Genomic DNA, 19,144 nt, shown 5'->3' on the forward strand with positions numbered 1-19,144 from the left:
AATCTGTTGCCCTCGATACTTTTATTAGCGGAGTTTCATTTGTCTGTTTTTAAGCGATTCGTTTACCTCTCCTATACTTTGTGTATTGTTTGTTGTAATGTTTTGACCTGCCCCCACCGGACAGGTGTGAAAAATAACTTCACAGCTCATCGGATTCCTCCAGCATAAATACATATTCTGATTCCGATTGATTTACTGAATTGTTTGCGTAAGGACTGATTGTTTTCTGTCCGTTTACGTTGTATGTAATTCATGCATGGGACCCAACGGTGACAGCTCAGCCCTCAGCCACCAGGCAACCTCAGAAGGCCCCTTTAATGGACTGGCTAGCCAGTGTGTTGATTATGTATTATCATGAGACAGAGTGGGTTATTAAAGTGTCCCTGGGAATGTGCCCAAAGAATTAAGTTTTCAATTAGTGCATATTTCATGCTGTGACGACGTGTGACTCGAAAAACACAATCATTGAAAAAAAGCTGAAAGAGCACGCAAAGAAGTGTGAAAAGGCGGGTGGCTGGCATGTGCACCGGGAGAGAGAAAGAGGAACACGTGGATCGGGAAAACGCGCACGAGTTGAGAACACCACGGGGACCATCAAGAAAATGATGGGCAGGAGCCGTCGCCAGAAGGGATGACGGCCGGTGCTCGTGACTAACGTCCAACGTGGAGATGTAACTTCTATTTGCATAAAATCTGCATTTATTGTAAATAATAAATTCTCACAGGGAGTTCACAAGTTTCAGGCCTAAATAATGACAAAAAAACACATTAAAGTGACATTAAAGCCCTTAATTGCGTTTGCCTGAAGCCTGGTTTACTGGAGCAGAGTATGTGGAGGGGTAGAGTGAAATGAGAGAGGGAAGATACTGCGTGGAGTGGAGTACAGTGAGATGAAAGGGGAGAGGTAGGAGAGTGTGTGGAGGGGAGTAGAGTGGGATGAGAGGGGAGAGGTAGGAGAGTGCGTGGAGTGGAGTACAGTGAGATGAAAGGGGAGAGGTAGGAGAGTGTGAGGAGGGGAATAGAGTGGGATGAGAGGGGAGAGGTAGGAGAGCGCATGGAGGGGAGTAGAGCGAGATGAGAGGGGAGAGGTAGGAGAGTGCGTGGAGGGGAGTAGAGTGAGATGAAAGGAGAGAGGTAGGAGAGAGCGTGGAGGGGAGTAGAGTGAGATGAGAGGGGAGAGGATGGAGAGTGCATGGAGGGGAGTAGAGTGAGATGAGAGGGGAGAGATAGGAGAGTGCGTGGAGGGGAGTAGAGTGGGATGAGAGGGGAGAGGTAGGAGAGTGCGTGGAGGGGAGTAGAGTGAGATGAGAGGGGAGAGGCAGGAGAGTGCGTGGAGGGGAGTAGAGTGAGATGAGAGGGGAGAAGTAGTAAAGTGCGTGGAGGGGAGTAGAGTGAGGATCTTGAAGAAGGCGAGTGCAATATGTAAATTAATCCAGGATGGGAATGGGAGCCAGTGTCACTATTGGGGCATTGGGGCGATGTGATCTGATGTAAGTGGTCATGCCGGGCCCGTACCTCCAGATGGGTTGCTGGTGCCAGGCAGCTCGGACGACACTTTGGTGACCGCAGCCGGGTTGTAGGTCCAGGACGTGCCGCAAACCTCCACCTTCAGGTCGTTGTCATGGTAAATCTGCTGCACGCGCCCAACCTTGCCGAGGGTCTACACACAAACAAAACCACAAAGATAAAGATCACCCATGTAGCCGACACACGTTGTTGGGATAAGTGCTGCTAGTGGGCACCTTTGAAGACCGGCACGGCGTGGCCATCACCACGCACGGCCACCTTAAGTCTCCCCAGTGTTGATTTGACACGATGCATTAAGTACTATTTTAAGGCCGAGTCAACCTAGAGGAGGTGCTGCACCGATTCAGATATCACTCACCCACCAATGTTCGTCGAGGCCAGGAATCAAACCATGATCGATAGAGTTCATAGCTCAGAGCATTACCCACTAAACTACCCATCCCGTGCTGGCCTTCAAAGGTGTTCGCTAAGAGCACTTGTCCCAACAGTCTGTTAATGGCTACATGGTGAATCTTTGTCTTGTGTGTGCGCTCGTGCGCGTGTGAGATTGCGTGCAGAAACGCGATCTGTAGAACACTTCGAATTAAGTAATTACATAGCGTCAGCATTACCGCAGGCTCATCTTTACCCGCGGGAAACCGTTCCCCTCTAAACCGCGCCACCCATGGGACCCCGCTCAGCGGAGCAGCTCACGCTGCAGCCGGAGGCGAGCAAGATACCACGGCGACCTCTGCCTACTCGACATGCGGGCTTCCCGCCCGCCCGCTTGCGATGATGGGGAGCGCGAGCAGAATGTCCCTAAACGAACCTCAAAAAAAATTAGCTCGGTGTCAAAAGAGAGACCTTCTGAAGAGGTCAAAAACGTCACCGGACAATATACCGAGTTGCACACACGCGGTAAAGTGAAAAACAGGATCCTGTTCACGATCGAAGGATTTGTCGTGAAATTTGGGCGCGATACAAATTTAATTGTTATAATTATTAGTATTATACATTCCTGGAACAACTCCAAATCCGCATAATATCCTCGTTCCAAGAAAGTCACTAGATTCGTCACTTTGAAAAAACGCTGCCAATAAGGAAACCCAAAAAGTAATTGAGGTCCAGCGACGAAATCGCCGAGTTAGCAACACTGAGCAGCCTCGTCCATCATCTATCCATATACGCTGGGCTCCAAGTATCCGGAAGAGGTGGCAGTACAACAAACGGGTTCGTGAACACGTCTGCGCAGATCTACGAGTGTCATCGCCGCATATGCACTGATTTCTTCCGGGTACTCCCAAGACGACAGAACCGGTTCAGAATCTCGATTGAAAGCTTTCGTGACTGCAGGGATTCATCTTCTTGGTTCTTTCGGTAAAGTCACGTAGAAGGGAAATAATAAAAGAATAAAAAATCACATAACAAAAAAACTAATTTCCTATTTCCCTTCTACGTGACTTTACCGAAAGAACCAAGAAGACGGTTCAGAATCGTGACTGGCCAGCCACGATAGCCACGGCCGGGAATCAAACCGGGGTTTGCGGGCTCATTAGCGCAGTGCGAGGAGAACCCCCCCGCCAACACGACTGCACGTCGGACGCAATGCGAACGAGGCGCCACCGCGTCACCCACACGCCCTCAAACTCCAAACTCCTCCGTCACGGCATCTTCCCTCGCGCGGCCCTTTACCGGCAGCATGGCCTCCGCCCACTCCCCGTGTCCGCGCTGCAGCAGCTTCACGCGCTCCAGGTCCCCGCAGATCTGCACCACGTCGCCAACCGTGAACTGCGAGGCCGAGGAGCCGCCCTCGGCTCCGTGGCTCGCGCCCTCCGGCCCACGCACATAGTTGGCCTTGGTCAGCACCGCTGGATTGAAGGTCCACCTGCACAGGAAGGAAGAAGGGGGGGGGGGGTCACGTGGGGATGATAAGAGAGAGGGGTGGGAGGGGGTTGCACAAGAGAGAAGTTGGTTAAGCGCTGGGAAGATGAGGCCTCAAAACTAACAGTTGTAAGGAATCGTCCCACTCCTGGGAAAGGTAAGTACAGCCCTGCAAAGGCATGCTTTCGCCACTCCTGGCAGAAAAGCCTCTACTAAAGGGAGACTCTATAGAGGGCATTTAGACCAAATGTCTTGGAAGATGTGGGAATGCCCACATTTTACACCGCCACACGCGACCAGCCAATCGACGAACAGTGGTGAACCCATTTCTCCTGCTTGGTGTGATTTAATCAAACGAAGACCTCAATTGACCAAGCGTTTGATTCACTTATCAAGAGTTACGCAGAGCAATCTGTCTTTCTCCGACTGATTGCTGTGAAGTTTGTGTACACAGTGAAGATGAACACAATTTGATAAATGATTTAGCCTATTTCTCATCTACCTCAGAAACACTTGCCTTGACATATTGAGCAATGCAAATTGTTTTTGTAATTTTGATGTAAATGAAGATATCTGTCACTTTCACGTGAATAAACATCAATACCATAATCACGTTTGCGCGACAGGAACACGACGTGCTTACTATGATCCCCCGATATAATATTTTGAGATACCATATGTACGAAATACATTTTAGCAATGTGACAAAATATCGCAATATCAGTTGCCCATCAGTTTGCGATCGTATCTTCCACGAGTATAGCATCGTTGTTGCGTTTCGCTGTACGTCCAATACTCAAAAGAATTACTTAACATTTCTTCAGGTGCAGTACACTCAACATACACATGAGCCTGCCATGAACCTTCTCATCATCATAACTTTGCAATCAACAAAGTTATGATGATGCGCTACAAAAACGATGAGGTTATATGACTATCGCGCAATCAATTACTCCAAGAAAACATTTTTCAAAGCACTATTGCAATGGGCAATAGCTACTTATTTGACAACTTTATACATTGAGCTTTCAGATTTCCAAAAATATTTTGTAAAGAAGTAAAATATGAAAGAAAATAACACGAGCGAGTGACAATTGTGACATGACAAAACTTTGCAAAATGAACTAAATGATTATCGCAGCTCTTGCATGGTACTACATATCATAGTATCGCCACATTGTCCAAACGCGGTGCTTACTAGCCACTGCCAGCAGAGTCCCTGAGGTTACTTTGAGCTGGGCATAGTGGCATTATCTGTGTATCAGCAATTTGGGACCAAGAGCTGGTGGGTTACACACTAATGGGAAACTCCCAAAGTAGCTGGGTTTGCGAAGCAGACGGAACAGAAACTTAAGTCTTTGAATCCGTAGAGTGTCATCCCCTGTTACGCATATCGGGATTTCTTTAGGTTTATTCTCAGATGCAAAACTCTCATCGCAAAAAGGATTTGGCCAAACATCTCCAATGTAGGACCCTTCGTGCAAAGCTAAAGAGATCAGGCAACTGGTATTGCCAAGCTGCTTGATAACTTTCCATGCTATTCAACAAATCGGTGGCCTGGAAGAATCTCTCTGCGCGGCGAGCACCTGTTGCCGCTGGGGTACTGCACGACGATGTCGTGGTCCTCGTCGATGCCGCACACGGTGCCGGTGGTGGAGAGCGTCTCGAACATGCCGTCCGTCCAGCCGCCGTGGCCGTGCTGCAGCGACTGCACAATCTCCAGCTCCAGGTCGATGTTCACCAGGTCGCTGATCTGCAGCCCGCCGGGATTGCGGCTCCCGTTCAGCTCACCTGCGGATCAATGTACAGCCGTCATCGTCGTTGTCGTCTAAATGCAAAGATCAGTTGACAGATGGATTCAATATATTAAGTCAATATGCATACTAAAACTATCTGTGCAGAGCTGAGTGCGATCCTTAAGTAGGCATGGTGGGATTTCTCCAGGTCCTTCGCTTTCTTCGCACATGAAACCAAACACGGATTCATGGAATTGTAGAAATATTCCTATGTAGTAAGACCCTCCTGAAAAAGAGTCTTGAACTCAATGAAGCTTCACTGGGCAATTATTAAGGTCGATATTAATATTATAGCAAGAGGGCCTGAATAGGCCACGTCCATAGAAGGGACTACGGTCAGTGGTCGAGATTAACGACAGCGTGACAGCCGAAGGAGAAAACATGCCCGGCAGGACGTCTGTTAAGGAGCTGGAGCGAAGACACCAGCTCGTGTGCAGGAGCCAGACGGATAGTTTAATCACGTGACCGTGAGGGACGGCAACGGCTTGGGGAGGCCTTCATCCCGTAGTAGAGAAATTGCGATGGAGCACGATTATTTTGGTTAATATTATAAATGCCGGCTCAGGACTGTGGTGTGTGATGGGCCTACCACCGGCACTTACCCAACACTGGGCAGTGATCTCTGTAAAAGGATCCACCCTTTGCGTCTTGGATGCATTTCAAATCCGACTGTAAAACAAACAACAAGCCAGAAAGTGTCACTTTAATCACAAGCAGATTGCACTATGACCACATCACGCATTCTTCATGCGGGCAACGTTATGTGCCGACACAGATATCGCCCATGGACTTGCCAACGACTAAGCTCTCCCCCCTTAATCACCTTAACTCTTCGCCTCTCCATACACTCTCTACTCCAGCGAACTAAGCTTTCTGTCTAAACGTCTCGTCAACCTATGCTTGGTGAGAGATCGCTCATTCTCTTCTGTAGCCCACAGAGTCTGGAACTCCCTTCCCCCAGTCATATATACTGTCGACACACTGCCCCTGTTCAAGTCCAAGAATTCAATGTCTTCCTCTGACGGAATGCCTTTTTTGATTAAATAAACACGCCCACCGTTTCTGTACGGCGCCACGAGACGTTTAGCCACTGCATGCATTCCAATTGCGTTTTTTAAACAGGCGGAAGAAGCTGAAAATAAGGAACAGACGGGAAGTTCGATCGCTTACTGCTGATGGAACTTGGAAGGTCAAAACAGGTCCTGCGTTTGCCTGCATAAACAAATTCCACTGAAATCATCGGTCTAAAAAGTTCAAGGGTTGATGGAAAAATAAATGAGGTTTGATTTTACGTTCGAGAAACGTCCTGTCTGTTTAACGGACTTCCTGCCTGTTCATTATATATTTGATATGGACTTCTTGTCTGTTGGTTACACATTTGCTGCCCATGATCCTTCACTACAGCACACAACGAGTGTTACACCGATTCACAATTGATCGTTGCGTTACTATGCCACGTAACGATCAGGCCAAATTCGTGTCATTAAGACCCGTCTCCATCCAACAGCCAAACAAATGTAATTTTCACGTGTACAAGCGTTTAACGTGATTATTACTCTTTAGGTTCACATGGAAGTTGAAGAACAATTCTCAGACAACCAAATTTCGCTATTGGATACGACGTTTCGTTTCAAACTACGTCAAGTAGGACAATATCCGGGAAGTGAGAAAAAATTCCAGAAGTCAAGATCAGACTTCTTGGATGGATTTAACGTCATAACTTTGGCCACATCATTACGTGACCTTACCCAAAAATCAATGATGAATCATATTGGCTGTGAAAACCTACATGTGGAGTGCGATACTGCATATGGAATGATTCTTTCCGTGACTTCACAGTTCAGGCTTCACATTTGGGTAGCGATTGTGAGAGCCATCTGGGAAAGGGAACAGCAGCGCCCGGCTTTTGTGCTCTTCCTTTGTTTGCCGGATCTCGAAGAGCCCTCCGCCTACCCCCATCCACACCCTCTCCATGGCAAGGACAAAGATTCCCCGTGTAGCCTACACAGTCTGTTGGGGCAAGTGCCGTTAGCGAACACCTATGCGGGCCAAGACGACACACGAGGGGGTGGTTGTGACCAGCAGCATACCCCCGGCCGTCTTTAGTCTCCCCAGTGATGATGTTTTTTTTTACACACCGCACCAGATAATGATTAAAGGCAGATTCAACCTCGGGGAGACCCAAGTCAGGTTCCGATATTCGTCACTGACGTTAGCCACGAGCAGAAATCAGACTAGGTCACAGGGTTCCGTAGCACGGTGAGCGAATCACTGCACCATAGCACCCCTGCACCCCCTCTCCATTCACATGCATGCATGCACAGGCGCGTGAAAATGCACACAGATGCCGGCCAGCAGATGATAAATTACGTCCCTCACCCCAAGCCAGACCAACTGTTCCAAACCTCAGCCTGGCCCTCGGTGCCCTCCCCACTCACGACCGCCCACTTAACAAAAGCCGAGGCGAGGGCTTTTCATCGTCAACGCGAGAGAGGCTTGTCTCATGGGGCCCTGCCATGGCTGCAACCACAATAAAAAAAAACAAGCTGGCAAACCAGTCCATATATGGAGTCTCCATTGTGTAAGGGTATTCCCTAGGCTGTATAGCTTTATAATCCGAAGACTTTAGATGTAAGAATCATCAGCCATGATTTATCCACTGCTGGATGAAGACCACCCCCCCTCCCCCACCAAGCCATCGCTATCTTTCGTGGTCCTGTGAGGAATCCAATCCATGCAGCTCTGGCACCACAAGACAATTCCTTTGCTTCAAATCCGTGGTGGACGTCCTCTCAGGCGCGCGTTCCCAGCCAGCTGCTACTGTGCCATTGTTCTTGTCTAGCGGCTACCATCTCGTCTCCCAAAGGAATACACCAAACACAAAATAAACTTTAACAAAAAATATTTAGTTGCCAATATTCCCAGATGTGAACACTGGTGAGCTGCGCGGTAAGTTTCATGGCAATTGGTTAGGGCCCTTGTAGCTTTCGTGCAAGAGCGTTAAGCGCCCTCGTGCGAACAGATGGACGAACGGACAGACTGATGGACATAATCAATTCGTGGGTAGACAAAAGGTAGCCCGACGGCTCCCTTCAAAAAGTCTCGGGGTTGGACTTCGACTGCAAAGCCGGCGCACAATGAGGCGGCAGGCGGCACGCGAATGCTAGGAGCAGCCCCGTGCCCTGGACCTCCAGCCAAACATCACCGCGTTGGCAAACAAAAGGGGGTAGAGAGAAGCCATGGGCGTCAGACTTACAGTGCGCGCACCCCACGGTGCGAAACCTTGGGGGAGTTCGCAAGAACAACGGAGCAAAGTGAAGCAGACACAGAGAGAGGATTGCAGCTCCTCATTCGGTATTTTCCCCGTTGTTCTGTCCAAGCGGTGGGCTTTGCAAGTTTGCTGCATTTATGTAATAGGCCGCCTCCCTTGAAAGACAGCTGGCCTTTATCTAAACGATTTGTTTTACTACCAGAAAGGAGCCCATTGAAACAAGGTGACGATTTGTCATTGTATATCCACTGCTAGCCGAATGAAGGCCTCGCCACAATGGTCGCCATCCCTCAGTCGTTGATTGACACAACTCATCCCGCTCCGGAGCACAAGCCAATTTCCATCTCTCAGTCTGTGCCACGGTCATCGTACCGGACGGGTTCCCTCCTTCGGCCGTCATTCCATCAGCGGTCTCATCCACCAGATATTAAAAACCTTCTCGTGAGGTGTCCTACCCATGCCCATTTGATTTTCTTAAGAGTCATCAAAGTGATGTCTCCAATGTGCGCTTGTTCTCTGATCAATGTGTTCTTCTTCTTCCCGGCTCTCAATCTAATGCCATGCCTGTGCCTCTCCATGCTTCTTCGTGCACTTCAGAGCTTTTTTTCCATTTTCTTTGTCGTTGCCCGTGTTTTTGATTCATGTGTCAGAGCAGGAAATATAAACCGATTCAAAAACTGTCTCCTTTAGGCATGCTGAAACGTTGCTTTTCATCACCAAATTCAGTTTTCCCGAAACGCCTCCAAACCTGCTCTCTTTTGCTGCTTATTTCATGGCTCTGATCCAGAACCACCTGCAATGATCCGTTGTGTCCCCGTCGACAATAATTTTAGTTGAGCGAACTTACTCGACGCGACTCTTACACAAAACGCAACGGCAGCAACTCGTGGCAGGGCGGCAGCAAAACTTTCCAGGAAAATACCGATTGAATCATTTTATACAGTAACAAAAAATTAATATTAAATCACGGCCAAAACTACTGATGTCGTGACACTTCGCAATCTGCTAGGGGCTCTAGGTCTTCTCCGAGTCGCTGACCTCACCCCGCATACTATACAGGTGTCCCAATCCATCAAAGCCCCCTATTGCTGATTACATCTACAATACGATGCTGCCACGCTCTATTCCGAACTTGTAAGTCACTTACACTTGCCTATCTATCAGTTCCGAGAAACAGCAAGTGAGGGAGCGAATACGTTGGCTCACAATGAAGAGGAAGAAAGCGAGGAGGAGGAGGAAGAGGAGGAGATGCCCCTTACCATGCCCTCGAAGCCCACGCGGTACAGGTTCTTGGCGCCATTGTCCCACAGCACATAGGCGGCACTGCGCGGACTCGCGGCGCTCCAGTCCTGTATCTCCGTCACCTGAGCGGAAGAGGCGAACTTCGTAATATTTAGCCAGAACCTATCTAGCAGTGGAAGGAGGGTTCCCCAATCTGACGCCGTATCTCACAATGACTCTGCAATGTGACAATGTTTGTTGAACTTCTTTCGCACCGTACGTAGCCAACCGCGCTAATCGGAGGTGCGGGGGAAGGACAACAAACTAAAAAAAAGTTATAAAGAAATTAGTTTTCAATCTAATAAATATAACTCATCTACACAAGCCAATTTTGTCACTTTATCTCCACGGTAGATGCCCTCTCTTAGACATCTTCCCTTCTTTGGCTGTCACGCAGTCGTTAAGTGTTAATCACCGGTCATCATTAATTCTTGCGAACATGTCCTATCCACGCCAACTTACATTTTTAACAGGATATACGTCTCTAATGTGGGCATAGTCATTAATCTGTGCTTTGCTCTTTCTGCCTCTCAGCGTAATTCCAAAGCACACACCTCCCCATGCATCTTCAACTTTTGCTCCATTTTCTTTGTCGATGTCCGTGTTTATGATTGTCAAAGACTACTACATACCTCCTAAATGCACACCAACAGCCAACACTACCTCCAACAACAATAATGTTTGTAGAAGACATTTTTTTTTTTTAAAGAGAACCACCTGAAAGTATTTCACAACTTGACACACAACCCGCAATGAATGAAACAAAACAAGACGCGGAATAAAGAAAGGGCCCGACGAGATGGCACATGCCTGTGATGCGGCACTTTGGCGGTAAGGGTTGGAGGATCACACAAATTTGTGAAACTTCCAAACCCACTGGTCAGCAAAGAGCAAGATTGCAGCACAGTAAGCGGCTTCGGGAACCCGTCTGTGTAGATGGGCGAGTGTGAGAGTTTTTTTAAATCCGTTCCTTCTATGTGCAACATAGTCCTTGAGAAGTAATTGTCCATTTTCTTAATGGAAATGACAAACAAACATCCCATTACAGGACCCTCCTGAAAACGTCAAGATAATCAGTTTTGCTTTGCTGGATAAACAAATTTTTAACTATAAACAGATAATGACAAAAAAAGCATTTACAAAGAAACCCCCAACCTGATAAAAAAAAAATATATCGTCTAGGATTTCTATGGAAACAGTGGAGTAAGAAAGCAAAAGTTGCTGCGGATAAGACGGCTGGGCAGGGAACTGAGCAAGAGATTCGTCAAGGCCCGGGTGTGGAGTCTGGTGTGATATCTTGCAGGGATGTTTACGGCGAGAAACAAAAACATAACTCCGGACGTTCTAGAATTCGGTGTGTCTGTGTTCAGTGTCGAATGGATAAAATCAGTTGGACAGACAGAAAGAGCAGCCAGAAAGTGCTGGCTACTCTTTCTAGATAAACCAACTGAAAGCAGGAAACATATCTCTACATCGAGAATATTGTCAAAGGGGAAGGCTTGCTGAAGTAAGCTCTCGAGGGATTTTGGGAAAAGACCAAGAAAGGAAAGATGTACTGCTAATAATTGGAAGAATGGGGGTGGCCAGTGGACAAGGTAAATAGGAAAGCACAATATCGGACATGATGGAGAGAACTTGAACCAAAAACCCATCCTTACAGAACTCAAACAAAGTGTGATTGCGCTGGGAAAGTAAAATGAAAAACATCAGTGTCAAAAAACAACAATTTAACTCCTCAACAGCAATCTGCTTTGGTCACATGCCGAGGTACGCTGGCGCAGTTCCTCTGCTTCGTGGACGGCACCACGGTACACACCTTTCCTCTGCGCCCGTTCCCCCCGTCCTGGTCCTCCCACTGCCAGTCGACCCCACGCACGACGCGCGCACCGGGGAAGATGCCGCGGCTCGTGATCTTCTTGGACTTGCGGCGAGACTCCAGCAGCACCCTGTGGGGCACCGCAGCGCGTCACAACGTTTGGCGTGTCACGACACAACGCGTCACAAACGAGCAGTGCGTCACAACACACAACGTCACAACACGCCACGTCACAACATGGCGCGTCACAACACGCCGCGCCGTGTCACGATGAGCCGTGTTGCACCACAACGGGCCGCAGCACGGAGAGGCACGTCACCGCTTACCCCCATACACCACCCAAGCTCGCATTACACACCACAGGATACTACATCACAACATGTCCCACAGCACACGACATGCCACAACACGCCGCAGTACAACAGACATAAAGCATTTGGGCACCATACACCAAACCTGAGCACACCGCATATCACACCATACCAGAACAAGATAAAGCATTTCCAGAGCATACCACGTCATACATTTTGCCATGTTACACGCACACATAATTGCACACAAAGACACATAACCCTATTTCAGCTTCATTGGCTGCTACAGTCAAAAAGGCTTCTGTTAGCAAGCCCCTATGAAGAGCAACTGTGTGGTGCCTAAGAGGCTCCCAGTATGTCCCCAGGGAGAATATTTACATACCACAACACCAGGTACTCAATTAAGGCTAAGTCAACCTAAGGGAAGCCCAAGACAGGTTATTTGTACAGTCACAACCCTCTAATAAAAAATGTACCTTGTCCACTTGTCAATACACTGCTAAATGCGGGATTTCCCGACACAGCGAGGTTCAAGGGGGCTATATGGCCATACTGCACCACACTAATCAGTGCGTGTTGGTGAAAGCCCTGCAACAGCCTATAGCACCTGCTGTGCATGCCAGTCTTGTTTTTGTACGACTATCATGTTTTTATACTGTTTGGTGTTGTAACGTTATTACCCGCCACGACTGGAAATCTGTGAAAAAGAGCTTTATAGGTCATCGGATTCCTCCAGTATAAATAAATATTATGATTCTGATTTAGTCACCCATCCAAGAGCTCAACCCAGCTTAGATTTCAAGAGCTGACGAGACAGGGAGCGCGCGTTCTAGGTGATTTCCCCATAAGTCCAGTGGTTAATTGCAGCCAGGTATATCCGAGTCCGTGACCCAGAACCTATATCCATCCACGGGACACCACAACCAGCATACCCTCTCGTTATGGCAGTGGTTACCAGTCACATGTCTATTCCAGTCTAGCAGGGACCTGAAACATATTCGGTGAGAAATTTATCCTAGAATAGCATAGGCCTAACAAAATGAAGGCTCCCAAATACCCCTTTTCAATACAGCACATCCGAATCGAGCCAGCACAGGGCAACCAAGGCATGGGTGGATTCCCACTGGCCATTTGCCATGCTTACCAAACCTCACGGACACATTTTACTTCAGCCAAGCAGGGCCAAGGGCAGAGCCAATTACCTGTTTCATGCATCTAATGACAGTCCGTATACTATGAGGGACAAAGTGACACCGCCATCATCTATATGCCACTCGACTCCTTCATTGCGTATGACATCAACGCGGCACGGCTCGGCTTCTGCAGTGGAAAAAAACAACTTGACACATCCCGAGCCGCACCAGGCTCGCTCAGCACGGCTCGGGTAAAGATCACTTGTACAGTGGAGAAGGGGTATTGTTTCCCCCCGTCGCGCCCCTATTCAAAAAGAGCTTCATAACTCATCGGATTCCTCCGTTGTAAATAAATACTTCCGATTCTGATTCTGTGTCTTGAATCAAACCTTTCGCTGCCGGGCGTGGTGATGCGGTAGAAGCGGTGACGCAGGTGGTGTTTGTCCCCGTGGTAGCATGCCGTGCACAGGTCGTAGTTGGTGCACTCGGCACACTTCCAGCGGATGCCGATGATGGGCTGCAGGCGGCAGGTATCACACATGGTGCCATCGTGCTTAATTCCTGTCGGGGAAAATGGGGCGGAGAGGAGAGAGACACGAGAGCCGTCACAGGAGGAAAGCTACCAGAGCTGGCCGTCAGGGCCGGGCATGGTGGTGGTGGTGGCACAGGTGTTTGTATGACCCGTGGTGCTGTGAAGGTGAGGGTTGGTGGATCATAGAAAGATTCGTGAACCTGCCGAACCCGCTGGGGCTGCAATCAATGCGTTCCTCTTCCCGTCTCCGAGTGTCATTTCAAGCATGCAACTCTCCACTCTGCTTTGCACACTTTCAGCCTTAAATTTATTTGTCACTTACCATGTTTCTGATACACATTGAAGCCCATGATATTCACCGCTTAAGATATTTGTTCCGTGACAGGCAAACCCCCTGTCAAAGACCTCATAGCAAATGCTGCAGCAGCAACAATAATTATAATAAAAAGAATGTTCATGTCCTGTGATTTTAAACCACTTCAAAGCATTTCACAGCATGATACAGAACTCGCAATCAGTGAAACTAAACAAGACAGAGTACAACACGAGTCAGGCGAGGTGGTGCATGTCTGTCATCTGTTGCTTTGGAGGCAAGGTACGGTGCGATGGCATTCCCAGCTTCACGGTAAGAATTTGCCAAAACTTAAAAAAATTACCTGCAAATTACTCAATTGGAATCTACACATCAATCATTACCTCTACCGTGAAAGCCTGGCAGGACCCTCCTGAAAAAGAGCCACGAGACTCCAGTGAGGCTTACCTGTGTAAACAAGCCTAAGTAGTAGTCGTAATAATAATAGAAAGAGTTGGTGGATCACGCAGAGATTTGTGAAACTCCAAACACCGCTGGGCTGCGAGGAGGCTAGATGACAGGAGAGTAATTCTAGATTAAGTTTTCGTGACTGCAAGGATCCATACTCTTTTGTTCTTTCGGTAAAGTCATGTAGGTGAAAAAAATAAAATAAAATAAAAGATCAATTTAGTTATTTTTATTCATATTTTTTTTATTTTCACCTACGTGACTTTACCGAAAAAACCAAAGAGAGAGTAGAGTAGTTGGATCCATGAGCCAGTCTGTGTGGATGTTTGAGTGTGGTGGCCTTTCTCTTGGTACTCCACTTTCCTCCCACGAACAAAACACTTTTTATTCATATTTATAAAACACTTCTTACTGGCAGCAGAGGGTAAAAAAACATCCCCATAGCAGGACCCTCCGAAAAAGAGTCTTGAAGCTAATCGCGCCTTTTCTGGATACATTTATTCTACATTAGAAATAGAATTACAACGTAATTAAGTAGTTGAAAACAAGATCACGTCACGATACAAACAACGTCAATAGCAATGATAGTCTGCCAAGTCAGCTGAAGAGCAAGTGGGTTTGCGAACCCAAACAGAGACTTTTGAGTGTTACCCCCTTGCAGGAGGAGTGGGATTTCTCCACTTCTCTGGTCCCCTCCCACATGAAGGCAAACACTCGTTAATGGAATTGGTGAGAATAATGTCCCAATGCCCAGCAGACTATTTTGACTTTTTAAACAACTTTTATTGCCGCCAGCAGCAACAGCACTGGAGGCGATTCTGATATGAAATACACTCACCAGCAAACAGATAACCGCTATAAATCCATGCGCTGTGGCAGAAACCTCCTAAAATAGCGTCTTCTCGAGTCATTTGCGGGTAAACAAATGGCTGCTCGGAAATCGGATGTTACGTGACATCGCCATGTCCAATTCTAGCACCTGCTCGGCTCAAGCCTTCCCACTCGGACAATACCAGATGGGGCCGCGTGGACACCAGATGGGGCCGCGTGGACACCAGATGGGGCCGCGTTGAATCCCTAGCACACCATGAAAAGAGATGCTCTGTAAGAGAGCTTGAATACTTATTTACACTGATAACAAAGTAGAGTAGCCGTGCTAAACGGCTTCAGCTCACAATGTGCAAATGAGATAGAATTAAATAAAATCATAAAACAGCATATGACTGTTGCCATTCTCAACCATTTTGTCAATCCGCTGCTGAGCATGGGGGTTGTTTGGACCATACTTCGCCACGCTGATCAGTGGAAATTCGTTGAAGATGGGGGGGGGGAATGTGGGAGTATGCAAGTACTGTGCAGTACAACAACAGATGTGGCGACACTACCCTCTGTTGCCCACGTTATATCGCCGCAGCGTATAATCAAGCTCTTGTTGCTCACCAATCCTAGCACCATCCAGGCTCAAACCTGGCTTAGTTTCTGATATCTGCATGATATCGGGTTAATTCTGGGCGATATGGTCATACGCTTTTGGGGTTGGTTCCTCCGTGAGCAAATTATTTGTTGACGTCTCCCTATATTTAAACTCATATTTTGAATTGAAATTACTGATGATACCTTAAGCAGTGCCAACGTATCGCAAGAAACACGTGAGGTTTACACCGCTTGCAACACACACTGCAACAAGATACAGAGCGGGGGAAATGGGCCTAATATTAGCCTCATGTGCAGTGGAGAGACAAGCACTTCTTCGCATGTTGTGTACGGGTTTACATTCCAAAATCTTGTTGCATCTCTAAAGTTCACACTGCCTGCTTACGAACACTAGAAACGAAGCATGTTTTTTACAATTGATTCCCAATTATTCCACTGATTTGTAATTATCAGACGTCCCTTACTCGTCCAGGGTCAGTGACTCCATGCGACTTAAAACATATCGACAAATTAAGAAATTAAATCGATTATAAAAAAAAATATTCCTAAACATTAGACACCACTTCAAGACCCAACACTTCCTTCACACGAGTAGAGTCGTCGATCACTTTGGGCAAACATTTACAAATACAGGAAAAAAATTGGTATAATGAATTACTGATGACCAAATTACGCAGCATGTCAGATTGAGGAAGCTAAGCACACCGCTGTGCTGGAATTCAAATTGTAAATGTTGTGGATTTACTCTCCAGCACACCGGTGGGCTGAATTAGTAAACTAATTGTCGCGTTGTTTACGTGACAAACCTTACTGGCTGTGTCGGGTGGTGGAGGGTTACGACACATTCATACTTACGGCGATCCAACCCAAAAACCTGTATTATGAATAATCAAAATGCTTTTCAGGTTGGTATAGACTGTAGCCCATTCCGTGTTTGTACTTTACTTCTATGCCACACATCTCTTCACCAGCGTGTTGGAGGTCAAACAACTCCCACTACCCACACGGAAGGAAAAGGCACTCATCCAGCAGTGGGTTGACAAAGGGCTGGACATGCACATACTGTATAATGTAATTGGCATAAACATTTCAACCTCAACAGCGGCCTCCTGAGGTTGTCTCACGCGAGGAACCGACCACCTTTGAGTGATGTAATCAGAGCAACCACTCATGAAGCGAGTCTGTGTGTGGGTGACCTGCTGAGAATCTCATTCTGGTGGGTCACGGGAAAACGTGGACATTCACAAAGCCCCGTAGAACCGAGGCAAGACTGTGACAACAACAAAAGCAATGCTGATCAATATAAACTGTACACCCACACGGGCAATCTAAAGACTCCTTCAGATAATAAATAAATAAATAAAAGTATTGGCTGGAATGTCACCCAAGGAGTTCATAATTCACCCAAAACCACTCCAAGTGTCACCCAGTCCCGCCAGTGTGCCTGCCCCCTCGGCTCCCAGTCACATTATTTGCCGCCCTGTGTACTTGAGACCCAGCCTCTCACCGAACTCATCATCCGCTCTACCCATCACCCAATGTACACGACGTTACACAGTCCACCTGTAACCCAGCCTCACCAAGCTCGTATTTGCTTCACTCTTCACCAAGTCTGTCTCTTGCTCTACCCATCATCATCACAACGCCTGCCTCTCGGCGAAGACGCCGTCCAGTTAACCCGTCGCACAGACATGCTGCCACAGAGCTCTTGAACCATTCACAAACTCTACCATCACTCGATCTGTCACACAGATAGTCTCGTCGTCGTCAACTAGCCGAGCCTCCAGTGGACCAGTCACCCAATATAATAATACCCCATGCCCCCGCTGTACACGTGGGTGACACAAGTAGCTGCGACTACCAACTCTGACCTATTACCCATTACCCATGTGACTCAAGGCTATTTGTAATCCAGCCGGTCACCCAAATCCTACCAGGATTACCAGTCACCCCATCCTACCGGTCACCCATCCTACCAGTCACCCATCCTACCGGTGACCCATCCTACCGGTCACCCATCCTACCACTCACCCATCCTACCACTCACCCATCCCACCACTCACCCATCCCACCACTCACCCATCCCACCACTCACCCATCCCACCACTCACCCATCCCACCACTCACCCATCCCACCACTCACCCATCCCACCACTCACCCATCCCACCACTCACCCATCCCACCACTCACCCATCCCACCACTCACCCATCCCACCACTCACCCATCCCACCACTCACCCATCCTACCACTCACCCATCCTACCACTCACCCATCCTACCACTCACCCATCCATCCACTCACCCATCCATCCACTCACCCATCCTACCACTCACCCATCCTACCACTCACCCATCCCACCACTCACCCATCCCACCACTCACCCATCCCACCACTCACCCATCCATCCACTCACCCATCCTACCACTCACCCCTCCTACCACTCACCCAACCTACCAGTCACCCCTCATACTAGTCACCCAGGATTACCAGTCACCCGCCATCCACTCTATCCCCCACTCGTTCACCCAGTCACTCAACAACTCTCACCACTTCACACCACCCCCCCTCCACTCGCCTCCTCCTTCCCCCACGGCCCAGGCGGGCGAGTAGCCGAGGCTTACCTGTGGGCGCGCTGTCCAGGATACGGAGGTCGTAGGCGCCCGAGCAGCGGTAGTTGGCGGCGGTGCCATTATCCCACACGACCACCACCTCCTCGGGGCTCTCGAAGCTCCTCACGGTGCCGGCGTGGCCTTCGCCTCCGTCCTGTTTGCCCCACTTCCAGTCGGGCCCGCGGACGATGCGAGCCCCAACACCCTCGGTCACCACGCGGTTGTTGCGGGAAGCCATGCGGGGATTTGCGAGCTACGGCGAGTGGCCGAGCAAGTTCGACTGAAGAGGGGACGTCTCTCTCACTCCCCACCACTCTAGGCCGCAGGCCCGGCGGGAGACACCGACCCGGCTAGCGACCCTACCGAGGAAGGCGCGTCCGAGTCGGTAGGGCTGCGAGTGACGGGGGGGGGGTGGAGGGGATGTCCCGGACTAGCGACCTCTTCTCGACCCCCACGAGGAGCGAAGCAGCAACGAGGCGACGGCTTTACTCGTGGCGCATTGACAGGAGGATCTCGTTGATAATGACGGTGATGACGGCGCTGCTGCTGCTGTTGTTGTTTTAAAAGGGAGGGAGGGGGGAGCCGAGCGAGCTCGGCTGGACCCGCGCCTCCTCACGGCGCCTTTGTTTGACGCGGGGTCACGTGGTCTCCTCACGGCCGCTCGCGCGTCGCGCCTATCCGCGCTGGGAAATGTAAAGGATCCTGACAAATACGGCGCCTATCCGCGTTGGGAAATGTAAACGGCCCTGACAATGCCAACTCTTTGAAATTCAAATGGATTTAAAGCTTCAATTTTTTAATGTGCGAAGCGC

The 19,144-nt window shown here is 48.7% G+C and overlaps 1 protein-coding gene across 2 annotated transcripts in view; it reads right to left on the reverse strand.

Moving 5' to 3' along the window:
• The window catches only part of MIB1 (MIB E3 ubiquitin protein ligase 1), a 74,491-nt gene extending 55,507 nt beyond the window's left edge, over positions 1-18,984 (reverse strand). Inside the window, exons 1-8 of one of the 2 annotated variants that reach the window (XM_078855996.1) lie at positions 18,345-18,984; positions 13,385-13,556; positions 11,552-11,681; positions 9,714-9,818; positions 5,786-5,852; positions 4,974-5,178; positions 3,199-3,391; positions 1,516-1,660 (exon numbers count right to left, since the gene is read on the reverse strand). In XM_078855996.1, the coding sequence (XP_078712122.1) occupies positions 1,516-1,660; positions 3,199-3,391; positions 4,974-5,178; positions 5,786-5,852; positions 9,714-9,818; positions 11,552-11,681; positions 13,385-13,556; positions 18,345-18,570 (1,243 nt within the window). In that variant the 5' untranslated portion in view covers positions 18,571-18,984. Of the gene's footprint in view, positions 1-1,515; positions 1,661-3,198; positions 3,392-4,973; positions 5,179-5,785; positions 5,853-9,713; positions 9,837-11,551; positions 11,682-13,384; positions 13,557-18,344 lie in introns of both variants that reach the window. The other variant, XM_078855995.1, reaches the window with a different exon arrangement.
• Between the last annotated feature and the right edge of the window lie 160 nt (positions 18,985-19,144).

Source organism: Lampetra fluviatilis, chromosome 4 (genome assembly GCF_964198595.1).
Source record: "Lampetra fluviatilis chromosome 4, kcLamFluv1.1, whole genome shotgun sequence".
Classification (NCBI taxonomy): domain Eukaryota; kingdom Metazoa; phylum Chordata; class Hyperoartia; order Petromyzontiformes; family Petromyzontidae; genus Lampetra; species Lampetra fluviatilis.